Below are 23,502 nucleotides of genomic sequence, written 5' to 3'. Positions count from 1 at the left end.
GTTGAGTCACCAATGAGGAAGTACACGTGTCTGCACAGGTTAACGATAGCAAGCAGAATGTCATTTAGACTTTGCACATGAGGCTAAAATGGGGGCCCTTTGATTTGGCCAGCAGCTCTTAAAGCAGATAGGTGGAGTCAGTGTAATATAGTCATAGAGGAACTTGGCTTTGGCCTCAGACACACTGAGACCCAGGCCTGGCTCCTCCATTTACTGGCAGTGTGATCTTACACTAGTCACAGGGGTCTCTGAACTTCAGACTTAATTTCTGTAAAATATGAGCATAACACGTGCTTCTTAAGGTTGTAATGATGAAATGAAATAATTTGCGTAAGGTACCTGGTTTTTAGTAGGCCTTTAATAAAATGTAGTGTTAACTAACAGAAATCAAATCAATTTACCATATTTATTTGTGCTAAGATGCTCTTTGCTGTATGTTGATAGGCAAGTGGACATTTGTATGTGAAGTTATAAGCTTCAAAGGTTTTTGAGACTTGCTTTTAATTGCATAAAATGGGAAACATTTTGACTTGAAAAAAATATGTGTTCATTGTGTTCCAGCTACAAGCTTTTCAGCCATTTTTCATTTTTTTGAATCTTCCCTACTCTGTGATCAGAGGTGAAGAATTTGCTTTGGAAGTAACCATATTCAATTATTTGAAAGATGCCACTGAGGTAATATATTAAAGGTTTTGTTTATCACTTAAATGGAGAAAACATGCTGGGTTGGGTAGCATTTGGGGCCTGGTATAAACCTTTTGTACATTCTGGAGGAATGAACAGAAACACACTTTGTCAGGGATCTCTTCTGCTTATTAACGTGTAAGGATACTATTGGCATGCCCACGCATTCGCTCGCTCTTCTTGCTCTCCTCTCTCTTTTCAGCAACAGCTCTCCACTTTAGCCACACAACTTCCATATTGTCTTTTTTTTTTTTTTCTTAATTTATTTTTCTGAAGCTAGAAATGGGGAGAGAAAGTCAGACAGACTCCCGCATGCGCCCGACCGGGATCCACCCGGCACGCCCACCAGGGGGCGACACTCTGCCCACCAGGGGGCGATGCTCTGCCCCTCTGGGGCATCGCTCTGTTGCGACCAGAGCCACTCTAGCGCCTGGGGCAGAGGCCAAGGAGCCATCCCCAGCGCCCGGGCCATCTTAGCTCCAATGGAGCCTTGGCTGCGGGAGGGGAAGAGAGAGACAGAGAGGAAGGAGAGGGGGAGGGGTGGAGAAGCAGATGGGTGCTTCTCCTGTGTGCTCCAGCCGGGAATCGAACCAGGGACCTCTGCACACCAGGCCGACGCTCTACCACTGAGCCAACCGGCCAGGGCCTCCATATTGTCTTTGAGGTAGGTCTTTCTCTCTCCTGCCTTCTGCAGTTGTTTCCTAGTCTTAGTCACACCGGGGATGTGTTGCCTCTTGTCACAGCCATTCTGTGTCCACTGTAGTTGACAAGAATTTATTTCATTCAAGACCTGGCTTGAAAGTAAGATGCCCCCCCCCCATTCTGTTATGTTTGTTGTCCCTGTGTTTATACAGTGCATTCTGTTTTCAAGGCTTTGTTTTTGGAGTCACGTGCCTGTGTCTCCTTAGCTCATCAGTTCCCTGGGAGGCAGGATTAGGCTCGCTGTTTGTGGTGTGCCCATAGCAGTGTTAACTAAATGATTGCCTCCTCCCCACCTGCCCAGAGTCCACTAGGGATATGTCATTAACCTTGTTAGAGTACTACATGAACATGTCATAATCTCTTTAAGGACTATGTCCGTAGAGGACATTTTTTCTTATTTTAAACTTTTAGTTTTTAATCTAGTCACTATGGTACAGTGTATAGAGCAAAAGCTCTAGATGGGAGGCCGGGCTTAGTGTCCTGCTCTGCTGCTTACCAGCCAGTCACTTAATGATAGCTTCCTCACCTGTAAAATGGGAATAGGAATTACCATCTCTACGGAAAATCTTTTGAGAACAGATGAGAAAATAAATGGGAAAACAATTCATAAGCTATAAGGCCTAGAGAAATGCTATTCTTGATGAGACTGGTGGCTTTGATCTGCTTTACAAAAGTTTACAACCAGTGTATGCTTCAGGGCTAATGTCTTAGTCACACGTTCCTTGGAATAATTTAATGGAGACTCTCAATGACTGTCATAACATTTCATCATTTTGTCTCCGGTTTTTCTAATAATAAGACCAGTGTCCCAGCCTGACAGTTACATCGGGCTGGTGGCAACACCATGACATGAAATGACCTTTCCGGGCACATCCTCACCACTCAGAAGCTTCAGATGAGAGAATTTGATGTTGGTGGGTTGAAGGTTAGAAATGAAACGGAACAATGCCCCTCCCCCACATACTTGAAGCGGATAGGGAAAGCGCAGGGGAAAGTGAGGTTCCCTCGGACACCTTGCCCCTCCCCTCAGCTGAGTCCTTCTTATCTGATTCCCTGTCCTCGTTCCCTAGGCTCAGTCCATTTTATCTTTCTCTCGTCTTGGGCCTCACAGATGAGTAGAACTTGAAATCGTGATAAAGTCAACCCCGGTATAGAGGAACATTTAGTGTACAAAACCTTTGATAATAATTTTTCCTTCTAGGTTAAGGTGATCATTGAGAAAAGTGACAAATTTGATATTCTAATGGCTGCGAATGAAGTGAATGCCACAGGGCACCAGCAGACCATTCTGGTCCCTAGTGAGGATGGAGCGACTGTTCTTTTCCCGGTCAAACCAACACACCTGGGGGAGATTCCTGTCACAGTCACAGCGATTTCACCTGCTGCTTCTGATGCTATCACTCAGAGGATTTTAGTGAAGGTAAAATATCTGAAGTCTCAAATAAATGAAATGAAAATACATAATTGGAAAGAAGGAAACAGAAGATGGTTTTTCAGTTAGATTTGTTTGGCAAAACCTAGTAGGTGATCTCTTCTACCCTTCTGGTAATGCCTAATTGTTTTCTCCTCTGTTTGTAAAAATGTATTACATTTTGGAAGCAGTTGCTAACTTCCTCTTTAAATTTATAGTATGACTATAGAGCAGATCTCTTACAGTCAATTACATTTACAAATTGTGCTACATTAGGATCCTATTAAAGCATGCTAAGTTGACATGTAGATTCCAAGTTCTGGAATTCCTCAGCACAGGTGGAAGAGATTTTGTAGAATTGTTTTTTTTTTAGAGAACACATTATACACAAAGAGACAACTCAGCAGAGTGGATGAGCACTTGTGCTCTGAGGTAGAGCAGCCCTGGGCTTGAATCCCAGCTGTCCCAAATGTGACTTCGGACAAGGTATTAGATCTCTCTCTCTTAGGTAATACTAGAACCTACCTCAGAGAGTTTTTCTCATTACCTTTTCATTTTCTCCTTTGTCATTTCCATTGCCATTTCATCTGACTAGAAAGTAAGCACTTAACAGATTTGAAATAAGAGTCAAGAAATGGTAGGAACTTAATCTAATCATATGCACACTGCAGACACAATAGGCCACATGTTTGTCTTACCTGCAGACAGTTTTCTGTAAGCAGATGAGTAGAGGCCACATTAATTGTGCTGCTTTTTTTCAACAGGCTGAAGGCATAGAAAAATTATATTCACAATCCATCTTATTGGACTTGACTGACAACAAGCCACAAACTATGCAGAAAACTTTGAATTTCTCCTTTCCTCCCAACACAGTGAGTGGAAGTGAAAGAGTTCAGATCACTGCAATTGGTAAGAATAGAGTCTGTCACTATCACTGTGGGTTTATTTGTACATAGTAGTATATATTTTCATCGATTTGTAGATATACCATAGTACTTAGTCATAGTAAGAGGAGGTTGCAGAAAGCCTTTAGTTGGTACTAAAGACTGATTACTATAGAAAGGCTAGCAAGATATCCTAGGCCTGTTCTTCTCAATGTTTGATGTGCATATGAATCACGGGAATCTTGTTTAAAGGCAGATCCTGGTTTAGCAGGTCTGGGCTGAGCCTGAGATTCTGCATTTCTGATGAGCTCCCAGGTGACGGTGATGCTTCTGGTGTGCAAACCACTTTTTGAGTAGTAAGGGCCCAGTATAGTGTGGCTGCAAGGGTAGTCATTTCTAAGAACAGAACATCTGGCTTCTGTAACTCTCAGGTCCTGGTAAGTACCAGGATCTCCTATGGCGCTTTGTGAAAACACAGATGTCTGGGCCCTCCTCTCAACCCCCTCAGTCAGAGTCTCCTGGACTGAGGCTAGGGTATGTGTATTTTGAAAAAGGTTCTGGAAGTGCTTCTAATAACCAAAGGCTGAGAGCCAAAGGTGCTATGTAGGGCAGTTGTCTGTGCAGGACACAGTCACCTTTACAGTTAGGGAGCTACCCACCGCCTTCAGGCGTCTTTTCCTACTCTCCTTTTGGTACCCTAAAATTGCTTTTTTATCCTAAAATTACTTTTGAATCACCTATTACACAGCGCTTTCACACAAACGGTTTGTTTATATAATTGTGTTTTACAGAGAATTGAAGGAAATGTTTAGATTAATGACATCTAAGTAGTTTGGTTTTCAAAGTGTTAGGACCTTGCGCACTCTTTCAGAGGTTCTTTTCAATCTCATCTGCAGGTGTAATGCTTTTGATTATAATCCCAAATAACCAATTCCTCTATGGAGAACTTTTTTGGCATCTTCAGTATAGTTATTTCAAAAGAATTAAACTAGCTTTTTACTTATGGGAATAACTTCTGTCTAGGCATCTCCCACAGTGTTGGGGTGCTGGGGGGGTGCACGCACACATGCACACACAAAGGGAAGACGCCTTCATTTTAAATGCAGACCACCACTCCTTCCATTGGGATGGGTCTCCCTGTGGTCACGGAAGCATTTTAAGCTTGACATAAAGAATGATCTTTCAAGTTTTATTTTTATATGGTATTTATTTTAAAAAGAGACTATTTGCTAGCCCAGAATGTGTGAAACTTAGCTGGCTTCTTTGAATTTTGAGAGTCTAAGTTTATGTTCACTCTGAATATTTAAAACATAACCTGCAGTGGTAATAATAATAAGCTTTACTGATCTCTTTGTGTTAACATACAAAGTTAACATACAAATGTGGTAGCATGGTGCAGCCTCCTCATATGAAAGAGTTCTTCCTCTTTTTGTTTTCATTCATTCATTCATTCGTTCATGGGATCAGAATTTTACTAGGTATTTGGACTTGGAATGGTATAAGTTTGTCAACTACACAGAAAACTATTTTTCTCCATATAGCTTAGTCAACATGGGGTCAGAATTAGAAGTCAACATCTATATTTCTGGATTTTTACTTATTTCCTGTGTCATGATATTAGAATGTATATAGAGAAGCCTTTTAAGCATGTTTTCTTTAATTTTATATTACTAACTTTGAAGAATATTTCTAAACCTTTCTGATCCTAGAAGTCATGAAATGGTTATATTTGTTAGTTCTACTTTGTTGCTGCTAAATAAAGCACATTGAAAAATATTTCAATTCCTATCCTTTAAAGACATTGTTCCTCAAGTATTTGTACTGTATTAGTAAGAAATCAGAATGAAGTTCTAATTAAAAAGACAAGTCTTTCCTACATAAGTATGAGGGTTTTCTAATGGTTAATTCCTGACATTCTTGTTCAAGAATTATTTTTTAAACTTTTTTTTTTTTTTTGCATAGTATAGGCATATATCTGTATGTAGCTGAGCTAAAAAGTGTCCTAATTTGTTATGCGGTCTACAAGTTCAGTATCACAATATTATCATTTATCTGAGCAGCTAGCCTAAAAACTTGATGAAAGTTTCTACTCTGCTCCGAGTGCCGGGTGCCCTCTGTACTCCGTGGAAAACCTTTGCCACCAACACGTGCAGGTGTTGAGTGGCTGCTGAATGTGTCGAATACCTTGTGCTTCCAGGAGATATTCTTGGTTCTTCCATCAATGGCTTAGCCTCGCTGATTCGGATGCCTTATGGCTGTGGCGAACAGAACATGATCAATTTTGCTCCAAATATTTATGTATTGGATTACCTGACTAAAAAGAAACAACTGACAGAGAATTTAAAAGAAAAAGCCCTTTCATTTATGAGACAAGGTAAGCGTTTTAGAAACATACTTTCATTTGCAAATTTTTTTTAAGGCGGAGTTCACCCCAGACCATTTTTCTCAATGAACAGATTTTGTTTTTGCTTGGTGATGTGAGATTAAGATGGTGCTGACATGTGTTAGGCGTGGGGGCAGCGGGAAGTTGTCAACGTTCTTCTGTCAACTCACCGTTCATTAATTGCCGCTACAGTGTTTGTTAAGGGGTTGGTTTCTGGAGAGATTTATATTTTAATAAGGGACTTGAAATTTAAAGCCACTTAAAAATCTAAAGGAATGAGTGTTCATTTACTCATTAAAACATTTAGTACCAGTGTCATTTTTAGTGCTGAGGGGACAGAGGGCCTTTCCTCTCATGGACTTCCGGTTCCATGGAGAAGACAGTCTGCACAGAAACACGTGTTGGTCCCATGGTGGGACCTTTCCAGTGCATGTAAAATGGCAAGCAGATGGTTAGGCGAGAAAGGTTTGTATGGGGAGGCCCTGCTCTTCGCCCTCAGAAAATGCCACACCAGTGGTGACTTTACCTTGACACTTTGGGAGGCTGATACTGTCTGTAGACACCAGATGCTTTGTATCTGCAACTTGCTAATACCAATGGTTCACATTAGTTGAGTACTTACTATGTGTCAGGTAGGGTTCTTAACACTTTACATCTGATATCTCATCTAATGCTCACAGTTAGTATTATCCTTCTATTTTTACAGGTGAGGAAACTGAGGCACAGAAAAAGTTCATTGATTTGCCTAGGGTCACACTGCAAGTGAGTGGCCGTGCTGGGATTTGAATACAAAGTCCTCTCTGTGGTATAATGGTGTGTGCCATGCTAAAAACAAACGAGATCTTTGCACACTGCCATAATGGCTATATTTAAGGAGATGAGTAAAAAATATTTGAAATTGTCATAATTTAACTCTACATCTTTTGAAAACAAGACTGCAACTTGTATTACAAATTTAATTTGTCTGAGTTCAAGAGGATCGTATGTAGGAACTAGACTGCTGTGAAGATTAAACGAGATGTTTTACCACTAGTTAGCTGCATGGAACTAGGGAGTTTGAGTCTAAAGTCGGCAAGTAAATCTTGTCCATTCTACGTCTAAAAGCAAATGGGACATTCTTCTAACTCCCTCCATCCCATGGCCCATTGTTGCTCACCTGGACCACTCCAGTGGCCGCCTGAACACTCTGCTTCTGTGCTCACCATCTCCACATACTATTGATATAAAAGGGATCTTTTGATAATATCAAAATCATGTCACCTCCTTGCTTAAAATTCTCCATTGGGTTCCTGGCCTCATCCTCCAAGACTCCGAGTGAACAGGCCTGGCCTCCATCTTCCACCTTGTCTGTGGCTGCCCTTCTCTGGCGCCCCTTCTGGCTACACTTGGAACTTCAGGGCCTTTAAGCCTGTTCTCCCTTCTCCTGGGAGCCCCTTCCCCCGCCCAGACCTTTCCTTGGCTGGTTCTTCTCATCACCCAGGGGCCTTCTCCTGAGACTGGCCTTTTCTACCTATTTAGGAACTCTCATTTATATTTTATTCACCACAGTTAATATTATTTAAAATGATCTTATTTATCTATGTATTTACTTATTTTTATAATCTCACTTTCTCTTTCACTAGCAGGTAAGCTCCCTGACAGGGGGGAACATGCGTAATAACTTCTTCAGTGTATCCCTGTATTGGCACCTCAATAAATACAGGATGGATGGGCACATTGCTGTCACTGTTAACTTCTTTGGGCTTGAGGTTCATCATTTAATGTGGAGATTGGACCTAGAAGATCTCTCAAGTGCTTCCACAGTGCAGTAATTATTTATAAACACAGAAGGTTCTACCTGGCCTGGCATGTCTTATCAGCTAGGAAATATGACCAGGATTTCAGGGTGTCACCTTTTGAGCTGGTGGAGTGGCTGATGGAAGTCAGCTCCCTTAAATACATCATTTCACATGCTGAACTGAATCATATTTCCAAGTAGTGGACCAAAACTTCTTGGTATAATGATTTTCATTATGAAATCAGTGTCTCATTTCAGAGACTCTGTTTTTTCTTTTGCCATCACATTTGCCAAAGTCCTTTAAATATACCGTAGTTGTTTTTATTTTTTAAGGAATTAAAGTGGCTTTGGCATGCGTCATGATTATATTATTTAAATGTCATTTATGAACAGCGCATTGTTTTACTTAAATCATGCTTGGCCTGGGAGCCCTGTAACCTAACCCGTTGTTTTTTGGTCAAAACAACAGCTACATCATTGAATGAAGTGTCTTTTGCTGTCAAAAGAAAAATAGAACCATAAAATGAAAGCTGTTTTTGATAAGGACTAGAAATTCTGAATCTGTTAATTAGAGATTTAAAACACTTGTTTTCCTCAAATATTTAAATCACAGTGCCTGCAGGTCAGTTTATTAAGTGAGGTTCAGACCGGGCTTAGTTGAAAACACATTATATTTTCTCTGTTGAGATAAAAAGAGGAAAAAAAGTAGGTTTTAGAAGTCTTAATACTGCATTCGGTGATTACAGGAATGGCTAGAGACAATAGTGAGGATGTTACAAAAACCTGGTGAAGTTCTCATGTTCCATTTCATGTCATAGAGAGAAAGGAAGTTAATAATGATTACTTATCTTTTATTACAGAGAGTATTATCGGCTTTTTTTTTTTTTTTTACCCCAGTGATTGATGTCACAAGGAGCTGATTTTACTTCTTTTGTTTGTATGCAATTTTGACACTTGAGGTAAACCACATCAAATTATGGTTAGAATGTTACCTTTCTCTGTGTTTCTATGAACAGGACTTTGATACTTATTATGACAAGTTGTAAATACTATATTTTACATTTGTGGCTGTTTAAAGAAGTATCATATGTATCTTTTCTGGTCCTTTATAAGTGACAGTTCATGTAGCATTATTTCAGCAGCCTTTGGGCCTCTGAATTTTAATTTTCAGAGTGTCTGGTAATTCTGATTATATTATTATTTCACTTGATCTTAATCAAAAGGTTAGGAAGTGATTTATTACTTTCTAACTCAAAAGCTCTTATTGTCTCATAAACTTTTGGAGAACACCATGTTTCTGCCTTTCTCACCTCTCATGACGAAAAGTCCTCAGCTTAGGTGACTATACCAGAACATTAACAATACACATTATAGCTGAGTCGACAGTATCCTTTTCTGCTCACGGAATGGATGACTTGGTGGACAAGCAGCTGAGGTCTCTCTAACAATGCAAGGCTACTGAAGATGAGGAAGGGAAGCTCCTAGGAGCCTACCGTCAGGAGAGCAGTATCAGCTCCTCTCTCTAGGTTCTGACTCTCTCCTTTATTTTGCCATGGGAGCAGGGCTAGTGGTTTAGAGTCTCAGTTTTATCTAAACCGGCTCCTGAAATGCACTCCCCAATGGGAGACTGTCCATGAGTCCTCCCCCTCCTCTGGGCTGGCTGCCCCCGGTGGAAGAATGGTGCGAGTTGTTGATATTAATGGGGACTGTTGGAGGTCAGCCACCTGAGGGGTAAATTTCATAAGCACTGACCTCATCTCTGTGAGCTCATCTCTCTGACCGGTTTTACAATAACTCATACTTGGAACTGCAGTTGTTGATGTGATTTCGGGGCTGGAGGCACATGGTCTTCTGCTCGATGTCGGTCCTTCCTGCTACAGAAGCACCTCCTGTAGGGAGGGAAGGCCCTAGACCTTTCATTTCTTCTTTCCTCGTCTCCCCTTTTCCTCTATCTTCACTCCTCTGCCTTCTCTCCTCCTTCCTTGCTCCTCTCCTTTGTCAGATTGAATTTACAGTTCTATTCTACCTGGTAGACTTAGTCCTTCATTGGATATTGAGGGACAAGGTCTTAGACTCTTTTGCTGATTTCCTTTGTGAACGTTAGAAAATTATTCTGCTTCTCTGTGATCCGTGACTGGCTCTGAAAAGGGAAGAGGTTTAAAAAATGTTGGCTTTTTTTTTCAAGGTTATATGAAAACTGAAACATAATAAAGTGAACTAAGATAGTGTGAATAATGCCTATTATTTTACATTTTTTTCATTCTTATTTGATTTTTGAATATGTAGAACATTAATGTCTTTTCAAAAATCAACCTTTTTCTAAAAGGTATAGCCAAAGGGTATCTGTGCCTCTTATATCCTTTCTCCTGCCCCCTCTACCCCTTGTAAGTACTTACTTCATTAGTTTCTAGTTTCTCTCTCTCTCTCTGCCGAAATGAACATATACACATGTTTTCTCATTTCTTCTTCATACACAAAGGTAGTATATTATACATGCTATTTTAGACTTTGCCTTTTTCACTTAATAATACAGCCAGAAAATTACTACACATCAGTTCAGAAAATAGTCCTCATTCTTCTTTCACAGCTGCATAGTACTGCATTGTGTGTGTGTACTATGGTTTTTTCAATCACTGTCTAATTTGGAGGCATTTCCAATATATTTGCAATTACAAGTAAGGCTTCAAGGAATAATCTTTGGCATGTATATGTATGTATTGTTGGAGGTGTTTCTTGAGGACAGATTCTTAGAAGTGGGATTATTGAGTCAAAACGTATAGACATTTCCTTACGTAGGAGTTGTACATTCTGAATTCCCCCCAATACTCATGAAGAGTACTGGCCTCCTTACAGCCTCCCAGGTCAAGCTTTTGAGTCTTTGCTAATGTGATGGATAAGAAATGGTTTTTAGTGTAGTTTTAATTTGCATTTTGCCTATTACGAAGATGAACATTTTTCATATGTTAAGGCCTATCGTTTTTTAGGTTTTTATAAATATGTCTGTTCTTGTCTTTTATTCAGTTTTTTTTTCTGTATTTTTCTGAAGTTGTAAATGAGGAGGCAGTCAGACAGACTCCCTCATGTGCCTGACCTGGATCCACCTGGCATACCCACCAGGGGGTGATGCTGTGCTCATCTGGGGCATTGCTCTGTTGCAACCGGAGCTGTTCTAGCGCCTGAGGCAGAGGCCACAGAGCCATCCTCAGCACCCGGGCCAACTTTGCTCCAATGGAGCCTTGGCTGCGGGAGGGGAAGAGAGAGATAGAGAGGAAGGAGAGGGGGAGGGATGGAGAAGCAGATGGGCGCTTCTCCTGTGTGCCCTGGCCAGGAATCGAACCCGAGACTCCTGCACACCAGGCTGATGCTCTACCACTGAGCCAACTGGCCAGGGCGGTCTTTTATCCAATTTTTATAGGATTTTAAATTTTTATATGTACAAATACATTATAATAACATGTAAACATTTAGATAAAGATTATATGTTAATATTAGGTATATTACCCATTTATTTCTCTCTCTCTTTTTTTTTAACAGAGACAGAGAGAGAGTCAGAGAGAGGGATAGATAGGGACATAGGGACAGACAGACAGGAATGGAGAGAGATGAGAAGCATCAATCATTAGTTTTTCCTTGCAACACTTTAGTTCATTGATTGCTTTCTCATATGTACCTTGACCGTGGGGCTACAGCAGACCGAGTAACCCCTTGCTCGAGCCAACAACCTTGGTTCCAAGCTGGTGAGCTTTGCTCAAACCAGATGAGCCCGCGCTCAAGCTGGTGACCTCGGGGTCTCGAACCTGGGTCCTCCACATCCTAGTCCAATGCTCTATCCACTGCGCCACCGCCTAGTCAAGCTATTTCTCTTTTATGTTGCAAATGTTTTCTTCTAATTTATCATTTGTCTTTTAACTGTGCTAATAGTGTGTTTTGCCATGAAAAGTTTAAAACAAAATGTTTTGCGGTCCAGTTTATCAACTCAAAAATAATTGGGTGGTTGGAAAGCCTTTCCTTCTGCCCGTTTTATGAAATGATACCTGTTGCTTATTGAGGGCTTGCCTTGCAAAAGATACTGTGCTGAGGTCTTTTCATACTTTAATCATTGAAAGAGATCTCTGAATTAATAGGAAACAGCAGTTTTGCAGACAAATGCACTGTGGCTAAGGCCTAGTTTCAATATCTGCCAGCTGTGTGACCTTGCACATGGTGTATTCTGAGTTCCAGTTTTATCATCTTTAAAAAGGGATAAAAATGGCACCTACGTCATAGAGTTGTCATGAGAATTACCTGGGTCCTGAAAGGGCTTTGAACAATTTCTGACACACAGACAGTGTTGGGTAAAGGTCGGCTATTTAATTGCTGTACCATAATATTTTAATTTTAAACATAAAGTTATAACCTAACAACCTCTCCTTCAAATTAAGCAAAAATCTGTAAATTTTTTTATTGTATTTTCTTTTATTATTTTTTTAGTGAGAGAGAGAGACAGAGAGAGGGAGGGAGATGGAGGCAGAAACAGAGAGAGATGAGAAGCATCAACTCAGAGTTGCAGCACTTTAGTTGTTTATTGATTGTTTCTCATATGTGCCTTGACTGGCGGGCGGGCTCAAGATGAGTCAGTGACCCCTTGCTCAAGCCAACAACCGTGGGCTTCAAGCCAGCAACCTTGAGCTTCAAACCAACGACCTTGAACTCAAGCCAGCGACCTTGGGCTTCATGCTAGTGGACCTTTGTGCTCAAGCCAGTGACCATGGCATCATGTCTATGATCCCACACTCAAGCTGGCAGCCACACACTCAAGCTGGTGAGCCTGCGCTCAAGCTGGATGAGCCCACACTCTAGCTGGTGACCTTGGGGTTTTGGACTTGGGACCTCAGCATCCCAGGTCGACACTCTGTCCACTGCACTACCACCAGCCAGGCCATCAAGTTTTTTCATTTTTTGTTTTTTCCCAAAGAAGAACTTGGAATTTATGTGGTGGGAAGGGGTAGACCAGTTGGTCTTTAGTACCTCAGTTGGCCCCAGCCAAAAATTTTTAGAGGCATTGTCTTTGATTATTTAACAATTCCCCCTTCTTTGAACCCTCTTTGTTTTTGGCCTACAGGTATTTACTTTCTGTTTTAGCCTTAAATTTTAATTATGATATTCTAGATTTTTTTCTTAGGTGACTAAGCTTTGCAACTATTGAAGTGAAAACTACAGAGTTTAATAAAATGCTACCTTTAGTTTGCTTGCTTTTGAATGACTAGAGTTTTTGTCTGTGTTATAGTACTCTTCTGAATTTACTTTAATTTGAGGATATCACAGTTGTTATTCTTTGCTTTTGTATGAAGGGTTCTGGTATTTTTAATTTTGCACAGCACTTAACATGAAAGTATTCCATATTCGTTGTTGATTTGATGTCTCTTATTTCCCACTCTTGGCCCATGTTTCTTCAATATGAACACAGGATTAGAAACTTCCGTTCACTGCAAGTTGATTACACTGATGATCTGTTTTGGTGTCTTCAGGTTACCAGAGAGAACTTCTCTATCAGCGAGATGATGGCTCTTTCAGTGCGTTTGGGAACGATGACCCTTCTGGAAGCACTTGGTAAGTGATTTTGCTAACAGAACAAATCCTTGTCATGGAGTTGGTCCTTACTAGGTCACAACGGCCATAAAATGGATAGATATAGGCTTTGAAGCTGCTTTTCCCAAAGCCTAGCTCAGGGGTCCCCAAACTTTTTACACAGGGGGCCAGTTCACAGTCCCTCAGACCGTTGGAGGGCCGGACTATAAAAAAAACTATGAACAAATCCCTATGCACACTGCACATATCTTATTTTAAAGTAAAAAAACAGGCCCTGGCCGGTTGGCTCAGCGTTAGAGCATTGGCCTGGTGTGCGGGGGACCCGGGTTCGATTCCCGGCCAGGGCACATAGGAGAAGCGCCCATTTGCTTCTCCACCCCCCCCCCACTCCTTCCTCTCTGTCTCTCTCTTCCCCTCCTGCAGCCAAGGCTCCATTGGAGCAAAGATGGCCCGGGCGCTGGGGATGGCTCCTTGGCCTCTGCCCCAGGCGCTAGAGTGGCTCTGGTCACGGCAGAGCGAAGCCCGGGAGGGGCAGAGCATCGCCCCCTGGTGGGCAGAGCTTCGGCCCTGGTGGGCGTGCCGGGTGGATCCCGGTCGGGCGCATGCGGGAGTCTGCCTGACTGTCTCTCCCCGTTTCCAGCTTCTAAAAAAAAAAAAGAAAAAAGAAAAAAAAAGTAAAAAAACAAAACGGGAACAAATACAATATTTAAAATAAAAAACAAGTAAATTTAAATCAAGAAACTGACCAGTATTTCAATGGGAACTATGGGCCTGCTTTTGGCTAATGAGATTGTCGATGTGCTCCTCTCACTGACCACCAATGAAAGAGGTGCCCCTTCTGGAAGTGCAGCGGGGGCCAGATAAACGGCCTCGGGGCCGCATGTGGCCCGCGGGCCGTAGTTTGGGGACCCCTGGCTTAGCTTTAAAGAGAGTCTCCTTTTTAAATATAATTTTAAAACACTAACAAAGCAAATGTTTTTGTTTAGAAAACAGATAATAAATCCTCTTGGTGGAAAAAGTAGAAATAAAAATACCACATGATGATGATAGGGTTGACAAGAAAAATCAGTTAGAAATACTAGGTAATTGTGATATAGTTGTGTGTGTTTTTTTTTTAAATTTGACATGATCAGCATGAATTTTGTGTTAATGCAGTTAGGGTGGTTTATTTAGGATTATTTACTTATTTGTGCAAAACAGTGATGGAATTAAGTAATGAATATCTAGAGTTTCCTCCAGAGTAGAATCTCTGTATGGCTGATTTTAGATGATTACTCTCTCCTTGCTATCTCCTTTTCTATCCTTGCTATCTTTAATTCTATACTTCACTCAGAAAAAGACTGATTATATCAGTCAGGTTGGACAGCCATGCTGTGGTAACAAATTACCCCTTAAATCTCAGTAGCTTCTTTACAACAGAGATTTTTCTTCACATGCTGCAGTTCCACGCTGGGCCAGCAGGGGGGCTCTGAAGTCTATGCTTCAGCTGCTGCCATATCACCTGGAAGTTTCAGGCCTGGGAGGAGAAAGCTGGAGTATGTAGCACTGACAATTGGACGCTTCATCCTGGGTGTAACATTTCTTTTCACTTTATCATTTCAGAGCTGGCCACATGGTCATGCTTAACTTCAGGGAGGCAAGGAAGTGAATTCCTCTGCATCCTCAAAGTAAAAGAGAGCTGGATATTATTGAACATTAGTAATGTTTACCACACTAAATCTTTCATAGGATGAAACAATCTGGTTCACATTTTCTTTTGGCATACGTCAGGATATAGATCCGTACGTAGAAAGGTTTTAGTGTTATATTGCTTGATGTTCTTTTAACCTCAATATTTAGTGTTCTGTAGCAGGTGTCAGCCAACTTCTTCTGTAAAGGTTCAGATAGTAAATACGTTAGGTATTACAGGCCACATGGTGTCTCTGTTGCATATTCTACCCTCTCCTCTAATGCCTCTCTTTCTTTCTTTAAAAAACATTTCTAGATGGAGAGTAGAACGGGAGAGGTACAAAAAAACAGACTCTGGCTGTATTTGGCCCAAGAACCAGATCTGGCCCAACAGCTTTGGTGCATAACTATAATTTGTTGACTCCCATCCTATAGGAAAGAAAATATCCATTTTTTTAAACTTAAAAGTATGACTGTTTGTGAATTATATATACTTTATCCATAGCTTTACGGCTGAGAGAAGTATGTAATGAGTTTATCCTTGGTAAAAATCTAGAACAGTCCAAAGATGAATAATCTTGGACAATTTATTTAACTCTTTTGGAGCATCAGATTCTCAATCTATAAAATAATGAGGCCATATTAGATGATTTATAAATTCCTTTCTATTTCTGGTATTTTGGGAGTTGATCTGAAATTTCTTGGCCACACTCAAGTGGAAACCAGGTCCATCAGCTGGGCAGAGTTACGTTACCTCTGTTTTCTTCTCTGTGTTTCTTCCTCAGTGATTCTCCCTTTGGTGACTCTTCTGATGGGGAGAAAAGTGCTGTTATTGTTGGTGTTTTTCTTGTTCATTGTTATTTGGAAGACTTTATAAATTGTATTTTATATAATTTCCCCCCCTTTTCACCAAGGTTGTCAGCCTTTGTTTTAAGATGTTTCCTTGAAGCTGAACCTTACATAGATATTGATCGGACTGTGTTACACAGAACATATACATGGCTCAGAAGACATCAAAAACCCAATGGTGAATTTTGGGAGCCAGGAAGAGTGATCCATAGTGAGCTTCAAGGTGGCAATCAAAGTCCAATTACGCTTTCAGCTTATATTGTGACTTCTCTCCTGAGATATAAAAAGCATCAGGTATTTAATCTTGAACTCTATAAATGATGGTTGGGAAACCACAAGAAAACTAGGTATTGATGGTAGGTATTTATAATTTTACATCACATTCGAAGCCTGAATTCGGGTACCCTTTTGCTTTGCATTTGTGGCCACATTCCAAAATCTGAAAATGGAAATATTGACTCACTTTCTCAGAATAACTAAGAGAATTCTATAAATGCTTTTTAATATAAATGCTGTTGAAGTTGCTGTTGGTAAAATAATCCAATACATAGTTTATTGTTGGAAAGGTTAATTTCTTAGGGGACAGACAATTTCAGAACTTAGGAATGCAGTCTAGCAAATTTAACTTGTACAGGATTTAAAAAAAAATTCTAAAATGGAGCATCTACACAGTGTTAGCTAATTTAGTACAAAGCGTGATAGATGGGCCTGGATGAGAATGAGTGAGCATGGGAAGTTATGCTGACGAGCTTAATTTTACCCCAGAGCTCTCTCAGTGATTGATTCCTTACCGCTTAATGTCGACCGCATTTCACCTGATCAAAACCAGTCATTCTCTGTATGAAGCTCCTACTGGTTTCCTAGTCCAGTACTAGGCATGTAGAAGATAAACTTTCCCCTGAATTTAAAGCTTCAACACCTGGGAACAAATATGTGAAATAATCTTTCTTAAGCTATATTTTATGCTTTCATCTGAGTTCGTGATATTCAACGGCAGAAACACTGCCTAAAGTCCTGCTTTTTATTCCCTGTAAGGAACAGTGCCTGTTTACTTATAAAAACTGAAAATCAGTGTTATTTTCAAAACACGTGGCAAATCAATAAATGTCGATGATCATTGTTGATCCCCATTGCCCCTAGGACAAAGTCAGGTGCTTAGTAGATGCTGAAATTCTTTTCTGAATAAATGCTTGAAAATGCTTTTTGGATTATTTTAAATGGTAAAATATATATTATTTCTTTCAAGCCTACTCTTGATGTGCAAGAGTCTATCAACTTTTTGGAGTCTGAATTTGATAAAGGAATCTCAGACAATTATACTCTGGCTCTTATTACGTACGCGCTGTCATTTGTGGGGAGCCCTAAAGCCAAGGAAGCTTTGAATATGCTGACTCGGAGAGCAGAACAAGAAGGTAATGCATGGTCCCAGAGGTTGCTAGTCATGCATTATGCAATATATATATATATATATATATAAATTATGAGAGAAAGTGTTGTAAGCCAGGTATGTTGGTGACATTTACATCTTCTGAATGGGATGAAAAGTGAAGCACAGGGGAGAGCACATGGGTATGACATGGCTGTGCTACCTCTACTCTCCTAGGGGTTTTCGGAAGAATTTCAGGCCTTGGGTATTTTCTTCTTTCAGATACGCTCTGCCAGATGTCAGTTGCCCTTTGAGCTTTCTGATTCCATTTCTGGTTTGGTGGCTGTGGGTGGTTGTTGAGATCTTGGTTTGTGAGAGACTTGGGTTCACATTCTGGTTCTGCTATTTCCCTTTGTGAGCTTCAGTGTCCTGAGCTGTAAAACTGGAATCACGCTCATTGTAGGTTTGCTGTGAGGGTGAAATGAGATAATGCACAGTACCTGCTGCATGGCAGACGTTTAAAAACGTAATAAAAAATGCTGATCAGTAGAAATGCAAATACTGAAACATACTGTTAGTGAATTATGTGTATGCATTTTTTTTTTTCTAACGGGGACTGCTTGCAGGGGTCTCAAACTCGCGGCTGTGCGGCCCGCCCACCAATTTTGTGCGGCCCACAGACTAATCAAACTTCGTGGATTAGTCTGTGGGCCAGTCTGTGAGCCGCACAAAATTGGTGGGTGGGCTGCATGCGGCCCGCGGGCCACGAGTTTGAGACCCCTGGCTTAGGGGCCACAGCAGCACAAAACGTACAGGTGTTGTCACTTTCCTATAGTCCCTTGGTCTCTATGGTCAGGGAATCAGGGTTGTGTGTGTGCAGGTGCACGCTCATGAGTGTGTAGATAGATAGATACAGGGATGAGTGGGCTAAAGTAATTTTATGTAATTTCCACTGAGCCAAAGCTTTGTTAAGTCAAGAGGGAGTAACTGGAGAAAGTACTTTGAGACTTCTGAGACTATAGAAAAATATTGTGTTATTATTATTAGCAGTAACTTAGGTTGAATTCTTATTGTGCCGGGGACTAGAAGATTATTGTACAGAGGCTGAAACTGTCCTTGACATTTCTTCTTGGCTAGGTGGTAGTTATTACACATTCCACCTAAATGTAATCTCATCTGCATAGTGATATTTGAGGGGCGGCACTAAATAGGCTTTTTCCTTGGGGGCTAGTAAGAATGTCTTTAGGATGATTGCTGAGTTGTCTAGGTCCCTCATTTTATTCTTGTGGGCTTGGATTTTGAACTTATAACACCAACTTTCGCATAATGAAAAAGGAGACGTTTCCCAGAATATTAGAGCTGGTTAATGGCAGATTCCCAGAACACAGTTCTTTCCAATGTGTTCTAAAATATTCTTGGGATGGCCTGGTCAGAAACATTATGTACATTACATTCTGGAATATGGTATGTTTGTTTCTTTTCTTTATAGCTGTTTAGTCTTGAGCCAAACATATGGAATTTCTCTTGGGAAAATATTTTCATCCAAACATCCTCACCTATAAACAATAGGAAAAGGGTGAAAATTTGTAAGTTTTAATAGTTTAAACAAGCCTGACCATGGTGGCGCAGTGGGTAAATCGCCAACCTGGAATGCTGAGGTTGCCAGTTTGAAACCTCTGGCTTGCCTGGTCAGGGTACATATGCTTCCTGCTCGTCCCTCCTTTTCTCTCTCTCTCTTTTTGTCTCCCTCTCTCTTTCTCTCCCCCCCTCTAAATATGAGTAAATAAAAAAATTTTAAAAATAGTTTAAGGCCCTGGCCGGTTGGCTCAGTGGTAGAGCGTCGGCCCAGAGTGCAGAAGTTCTGGGTTCAACTGCTGGCCAGGGCACACAGGAGAAGTGCCCATATGCTTCTCCATCCTTTCCCCTCTCCTTCCTCTCTCTCCCCCCGCCCCACAGCCAAGGCTTCATTGGAGCAAAGTTGGCCCTGGGTGCTGAGGATGGCTCCATGGCCTCTGCCTCAGGTGCTAGAATGACTCCGGTTGCAATGGAGCAATGCCCCAGATGGGCTGAGCTTCACCCCTTGGTGGGCATGCCAGGTGGATCCAGTTGGGCGCATGTGGGAGTCTATCTCTCTGCCTTCCCGTTCCTCACTTCAGAAAAATACAAAAAGAAAAGTGATATATAAGTACATACATGTTTAAATGTGATGTATAAGTACATACATGTTTATATATGTGTTTGTGTGCGTGTGTATATATATATTGAAGTACACATATATTTGCTTGACACAAATATACACATATATCAAAATATATATTTTTATGTTAGTCAAGTAGAATTTGGACCAGAGTAAGAATATGTAATGGTATAAAATGTAACTTTTCTGTAATTGGTCAGACTGTTATTACTTTTCTCTTGCAGGAGGCATGCAATTCTGGGTGTCGTCAGTGTCCAAACTTTCTGAATCCTGGCAGCCAAGCTCCCTGGATATTGAGGTTGCCTCCTATGCACTGCTCTCCCACTTCCTGCAGTCTCAGGTTTCTGAGGGAATCCCGGTTATGAGGTGGCTAAGCAGGCAGAGAAACAGCTTGGGAGGTTTTGCATCTACCCAGGTGAGCAATGATAGTTTTTAATTTATCATCCATTCATTTGTCCATCCATCCTTCCATAGTTTTAAGAAGTATGTGGTTGCTTTTTTTCATGACTTCATAAAATTACTTGGCAGTTTAAAAGTTTTGTGACTTAAGTCATTAAGTTACTCATTTTAAGTTTTTCTCATCATGGATATAAACATCATATCTGATATTGATATGTAACAAATTAGTTCCCCATCTGTATCAGCTACAAAGAATAGAAAAGAAACAAATAATAGTTCAGAGGATTGTTGCTAACACATTAAAGAAAATCAGACAAAACAGGAAAAGCTATAACTTTAATAGCTGAGTCTCCTAACCATTCTCAAATACCATAGTTGCTGTAACTGGTGGCTCAGGAAGACCATGACAAGACTTCTCATCTACCTCAATTTTAGCTGAGTGGCAGACCAAGCACCTGGAGAGAACTAGGAGCAGCCACACTGTCCCACGTTCCTTAGCCCGCAAACCGCAAAGTACAGGACCACCTGCCATAGTCTCCTCACACCACTGCCTTCTCAGAACTTTACCCACTTGCTCCCCTGTAGCAGAAATAACCATTCCCTTTTTCGGGAACCAGGGGCACACATCTTGAATATATTGTAAAAAGCATTCTGGCTACAAAACTCTTTTTACAAAAAGGTCTCCTACTTTTGATCCTAATTGTTCCATAACTTATTACTCCTGACTATACTCTCCCCAAAAACTTTCTTTACTCACTGTGTATCCTTGGGGAGTTCCGTCACCTGCCTTTAGTTTAGTTTTCTTGTACCCAGTCCCCACGTTGGGTGCCACTTGCCGTGAACCAGTGAAGCTAGTAATTCCAGGTCCTGAGGGAGAATGGTGCGGAATTAAGAAAATAGACTCACCGAGAAAAGAGGATGGGATTGGTAGACCTCCACAATGCTGACGGCAAGATTAGAGAGAGTTAGCCCCTGGTCTTTGCTTTATTATATAGTATAGACAATTAAAGTCTTTAAGCCAATATATGAATAGGAAAGTCTCTGATACAAAGCCACTCATCTAAGGCATAAATTGGAGTCCTCATAAGAGTGTACCACCCTATATCGTGCAACAGTCAAGTGTGTGGGGAAAAGTTTAGTGTTGAAAAGATCTTAATATTAAAAGATCTTAGTATTAAGAGATCTTAGTATTAAAAGAGTGGGAAAGGCTTAGTCTTAAACTAAGCCTTAGGCTATAACGACCTTGCCAGCTTACAGCCTGTTTCCCACAATTAGCTATGTTTCCATTTATGGCAACTGAGATTGTAGATGGTCAGTTTTCTGAGCCTCTTCTGTACTCTAGCTCAGGGGTCGGGAATCTTTTTGGCTGAGAGAGCCATGAATGCCACATATTTTAAAATGTAATTCCATGAGAGCCATACAATGACCTGTGTACGTTATGCATTATCCAATAAAAAGTTGGTGTTGTCCTGGAGGACAGCTGTGATTGGCTCCAGCCACCTGCAACCATGAACATGAGCGGTAGGAAATGAATGGATTGTAATACATGAGAATGTTTTATATATATATATATTTTTTAATTAATTTATTTTTTTTGTATTTTTCTGAAGCTGGAAATGGGGAGAGACAGTCAGACAGGCTCCCACATGCGCCCTACCGGGATCCACCCAGCACGCCCACCAGGGGGCGATGCTCTGCCCACCAGGGGGCGATGCTCTGCCCCTCCGGGGCGTCGCTCTGTTGCTACCAGAGCCACTCTAGCGCCTGGAGCAGAGGCCAAGGAGCCATCCCCAGTGCCCGGGCCATCTTTGCTCCAATGGAGCCTCGCTGCGGGAGGGGAAGAGAGAGACAGAGAGGAAGGAGAGAGGGAGGGGTGGAGAAGCAGATGGGCACTTCTCCTGTGTGCCCTGGCCGGGAATCGAACCCGGGACTTCTGCACGCCAGGCCGACGCTCTACCACTGAGCCAACCGGCCAGGGCCGAGAATGTTTTATATTTTTAACATTATTTTTTTATTAAAGATTTGTCTGCGAGCCAGATGCTGCCATCAAAAGAGCCACATCTGGCTCGCGAGCCATAGGTTCCCAACCCCTGCTCTAGCTCAAGGATACTCAAGATGAATAAAGGAGAGTTTTCCTCTTAAGAAAGGTGGATGAATATATACCAGGAGTCCTAATCATTACTAAATTTACTCTTTGGAGACCTTGATAGATACTTATACACACAAAGGTTTTTCTTTCCTCGACAGGACACCATTGTGGCATTGAAAGCTTTGTCTGAATTTGCAGCCCTAATGAACACAGAAAGGACAAATATCCAAGTGAATGTGAGGCGGTCCAGTTCACAGAGTCCTGTAAAGTTTCTGATTGACACACGGAACCGCTTTCTCCTGCAGACAGCAGAGGTATGATGGACAAGGAGTGGTTATTTAAATTTCTGTGATTTCTCATGCTAGGAAACTGCTTTATTGCTGTTCTGTTGACTTGAACAAAACCTTGTTCCCAGAGCCCTGTAGAGAGACTGGGAGGAAGGAGTACACTTCTTTGGTTGAATGACTGAGCTGGGGAAGGGAGGAGGGGATGGGAACTTTGGAAAAGGAGAAAACACGAACACTGGCATGTTGGGAAAAGAATGAACACCCACTGAGTTACTGTTCTTTGCAGGCACTGTGCTAAATTTCTTTACATGTGCTATTGCATTTACTTCTCAAAGCAACAGTAAGATGTAAGTACTTTTATCCTTATTGTACACATGATAAAACTGAGGCTGAGAGAGGTTGTGACTTGCTCAAGATCATGTTACTAAGAACAGAACTACAATTTGAACCCCTGGTTTCAAAGACCATGTTCTTTTCAGCTGCGCCACATGTCCTCATTGGAGAATTGATAAAACCAGTTGTAGAATTCTTACTTTGAAATGGAATAAAGGCCTATGCTAGACCCTAACTTTATCCTCCTGGGTAACCTTGTGGGCACTAGAGGGTAATGGATGAAAGTGATAATTTCAAGGCTGAAAACTGAAGAAGAGGGGTTAGGGCAAAGGTAAAAGAAGGAATATTTAGTCATAGGCAATGATGATGTATCATTGTGTTCCCAGCAAAGCCAGAGGATTTGGCATTGACATATCTCTCTCCGGTTAGCGGAGAGAGATGACTTGTTTTCTTGTATTGTATGAGTCAGCCCTACAGAAAGGCGGACCTGTCCATAGTGCTAATGTGCTTTCCTAAAAGTCAGAGTGAGGGCATGCGAACAGTACGCTCTTCCTCCACCTTTACTTCTAACATGGTTGACCCATAGCTTTTGAGAGGTGAGGCCATGTGAAATTCTTAGAGCTTTCCACCGACGGCTTAAATTTGTAATGAGGGATGACACTGTTCTCTTGTGCTACTTGGGAGGACCTAAATATAGAAAATTAGCCTTATTCACTTTCCCCCTACCTTTATTCAGCTTGCTGTGGAAGAGCCAACTGAAGTTAATATATCTGCAAATGGTTTTGGATTTGCTATTTGTCAGGTATGTGATAATGTTTAGTTTTGTTTAGTTAAATATGACTTGTTATAATAATTCTTTGGTTTGGAGCACTGCTAAATCTTTAACTTAGACAATGTATAGAATT

General features: G+C 41.1%; 1 protein-coding gene across 2 annotated transcripts in view; it reads left to right on the top strand.

The window, feature by feature from the left end:
* The window catches only part of CD109 (CD109 molecule), a 135,846-nt gene that overhangs the window by 97,554 nt on the left and 14,790 nt on the right, over positions 1 to 23,502 (top strand). For both annotated transcript variants that reach the window (XM_066359017.1, XM_066359018.1), the window contains exons 20-29: positions 562 to 675; positions 2,588 to 2,806; positions 3,562 to 3,706; positions 5,879 to 6,055; positions 13,349 to 13,430; positions 15,992 to 16,220; positions 17,173 to 17,338; positions 19,714 to 19,904; positions 22,136 to 22,291; positions 23,334 to 23,399. In XM_066359017.1, the coding sequence (XP_066215114.1) occupies positions 562 to 675; positions 2,588 to 2,806; positions 3,562 to 3,706; positions 5,879 to 6,055; positions 13,349 to 13,430; positions 15,992 to 16,220; positions 17,173 to 17,338; positions 19,714 to 19,904; positions 22,136 to 22,291; positions 23,334 to 23,399 (1,545 nt within the window). The remainder of the gene's footprint in view (positions 1 to 561; positions 676 to 2,587; positions 2,807 to 3,561; positions 3,707 to 5,878; positions 6,056 to 13,348; positions 13,431 to 15,991; positions 16,221 to 17,172; positions 17,339 to 19,713; positions 19,905 to 22,135; positions 22,292 to 23,333; positions 23,400 to 23,502) is intronic.

This window comes from Saccopteryx leptura, chromosome 1 (genome assembly GCF_036850995.1).
Source record: "Saccopteryx leptura isolate mSacLep1 chromosome 1, mSacLep1_pri_phased_curated, whole genome shotgun sequence".
Taxonomy (NCBI): Eukaryota; Metazoa; Chordata; class Mammalia; order Chiroptera; family Emballonuridae; genus Saccopteryx; species Saccopteryx leptura.
The sequence above is the reverse complement of the archived record's forward strand: the minus strand, read 5'-3'. Positions and strand labels throughout refer to the sequence as shown.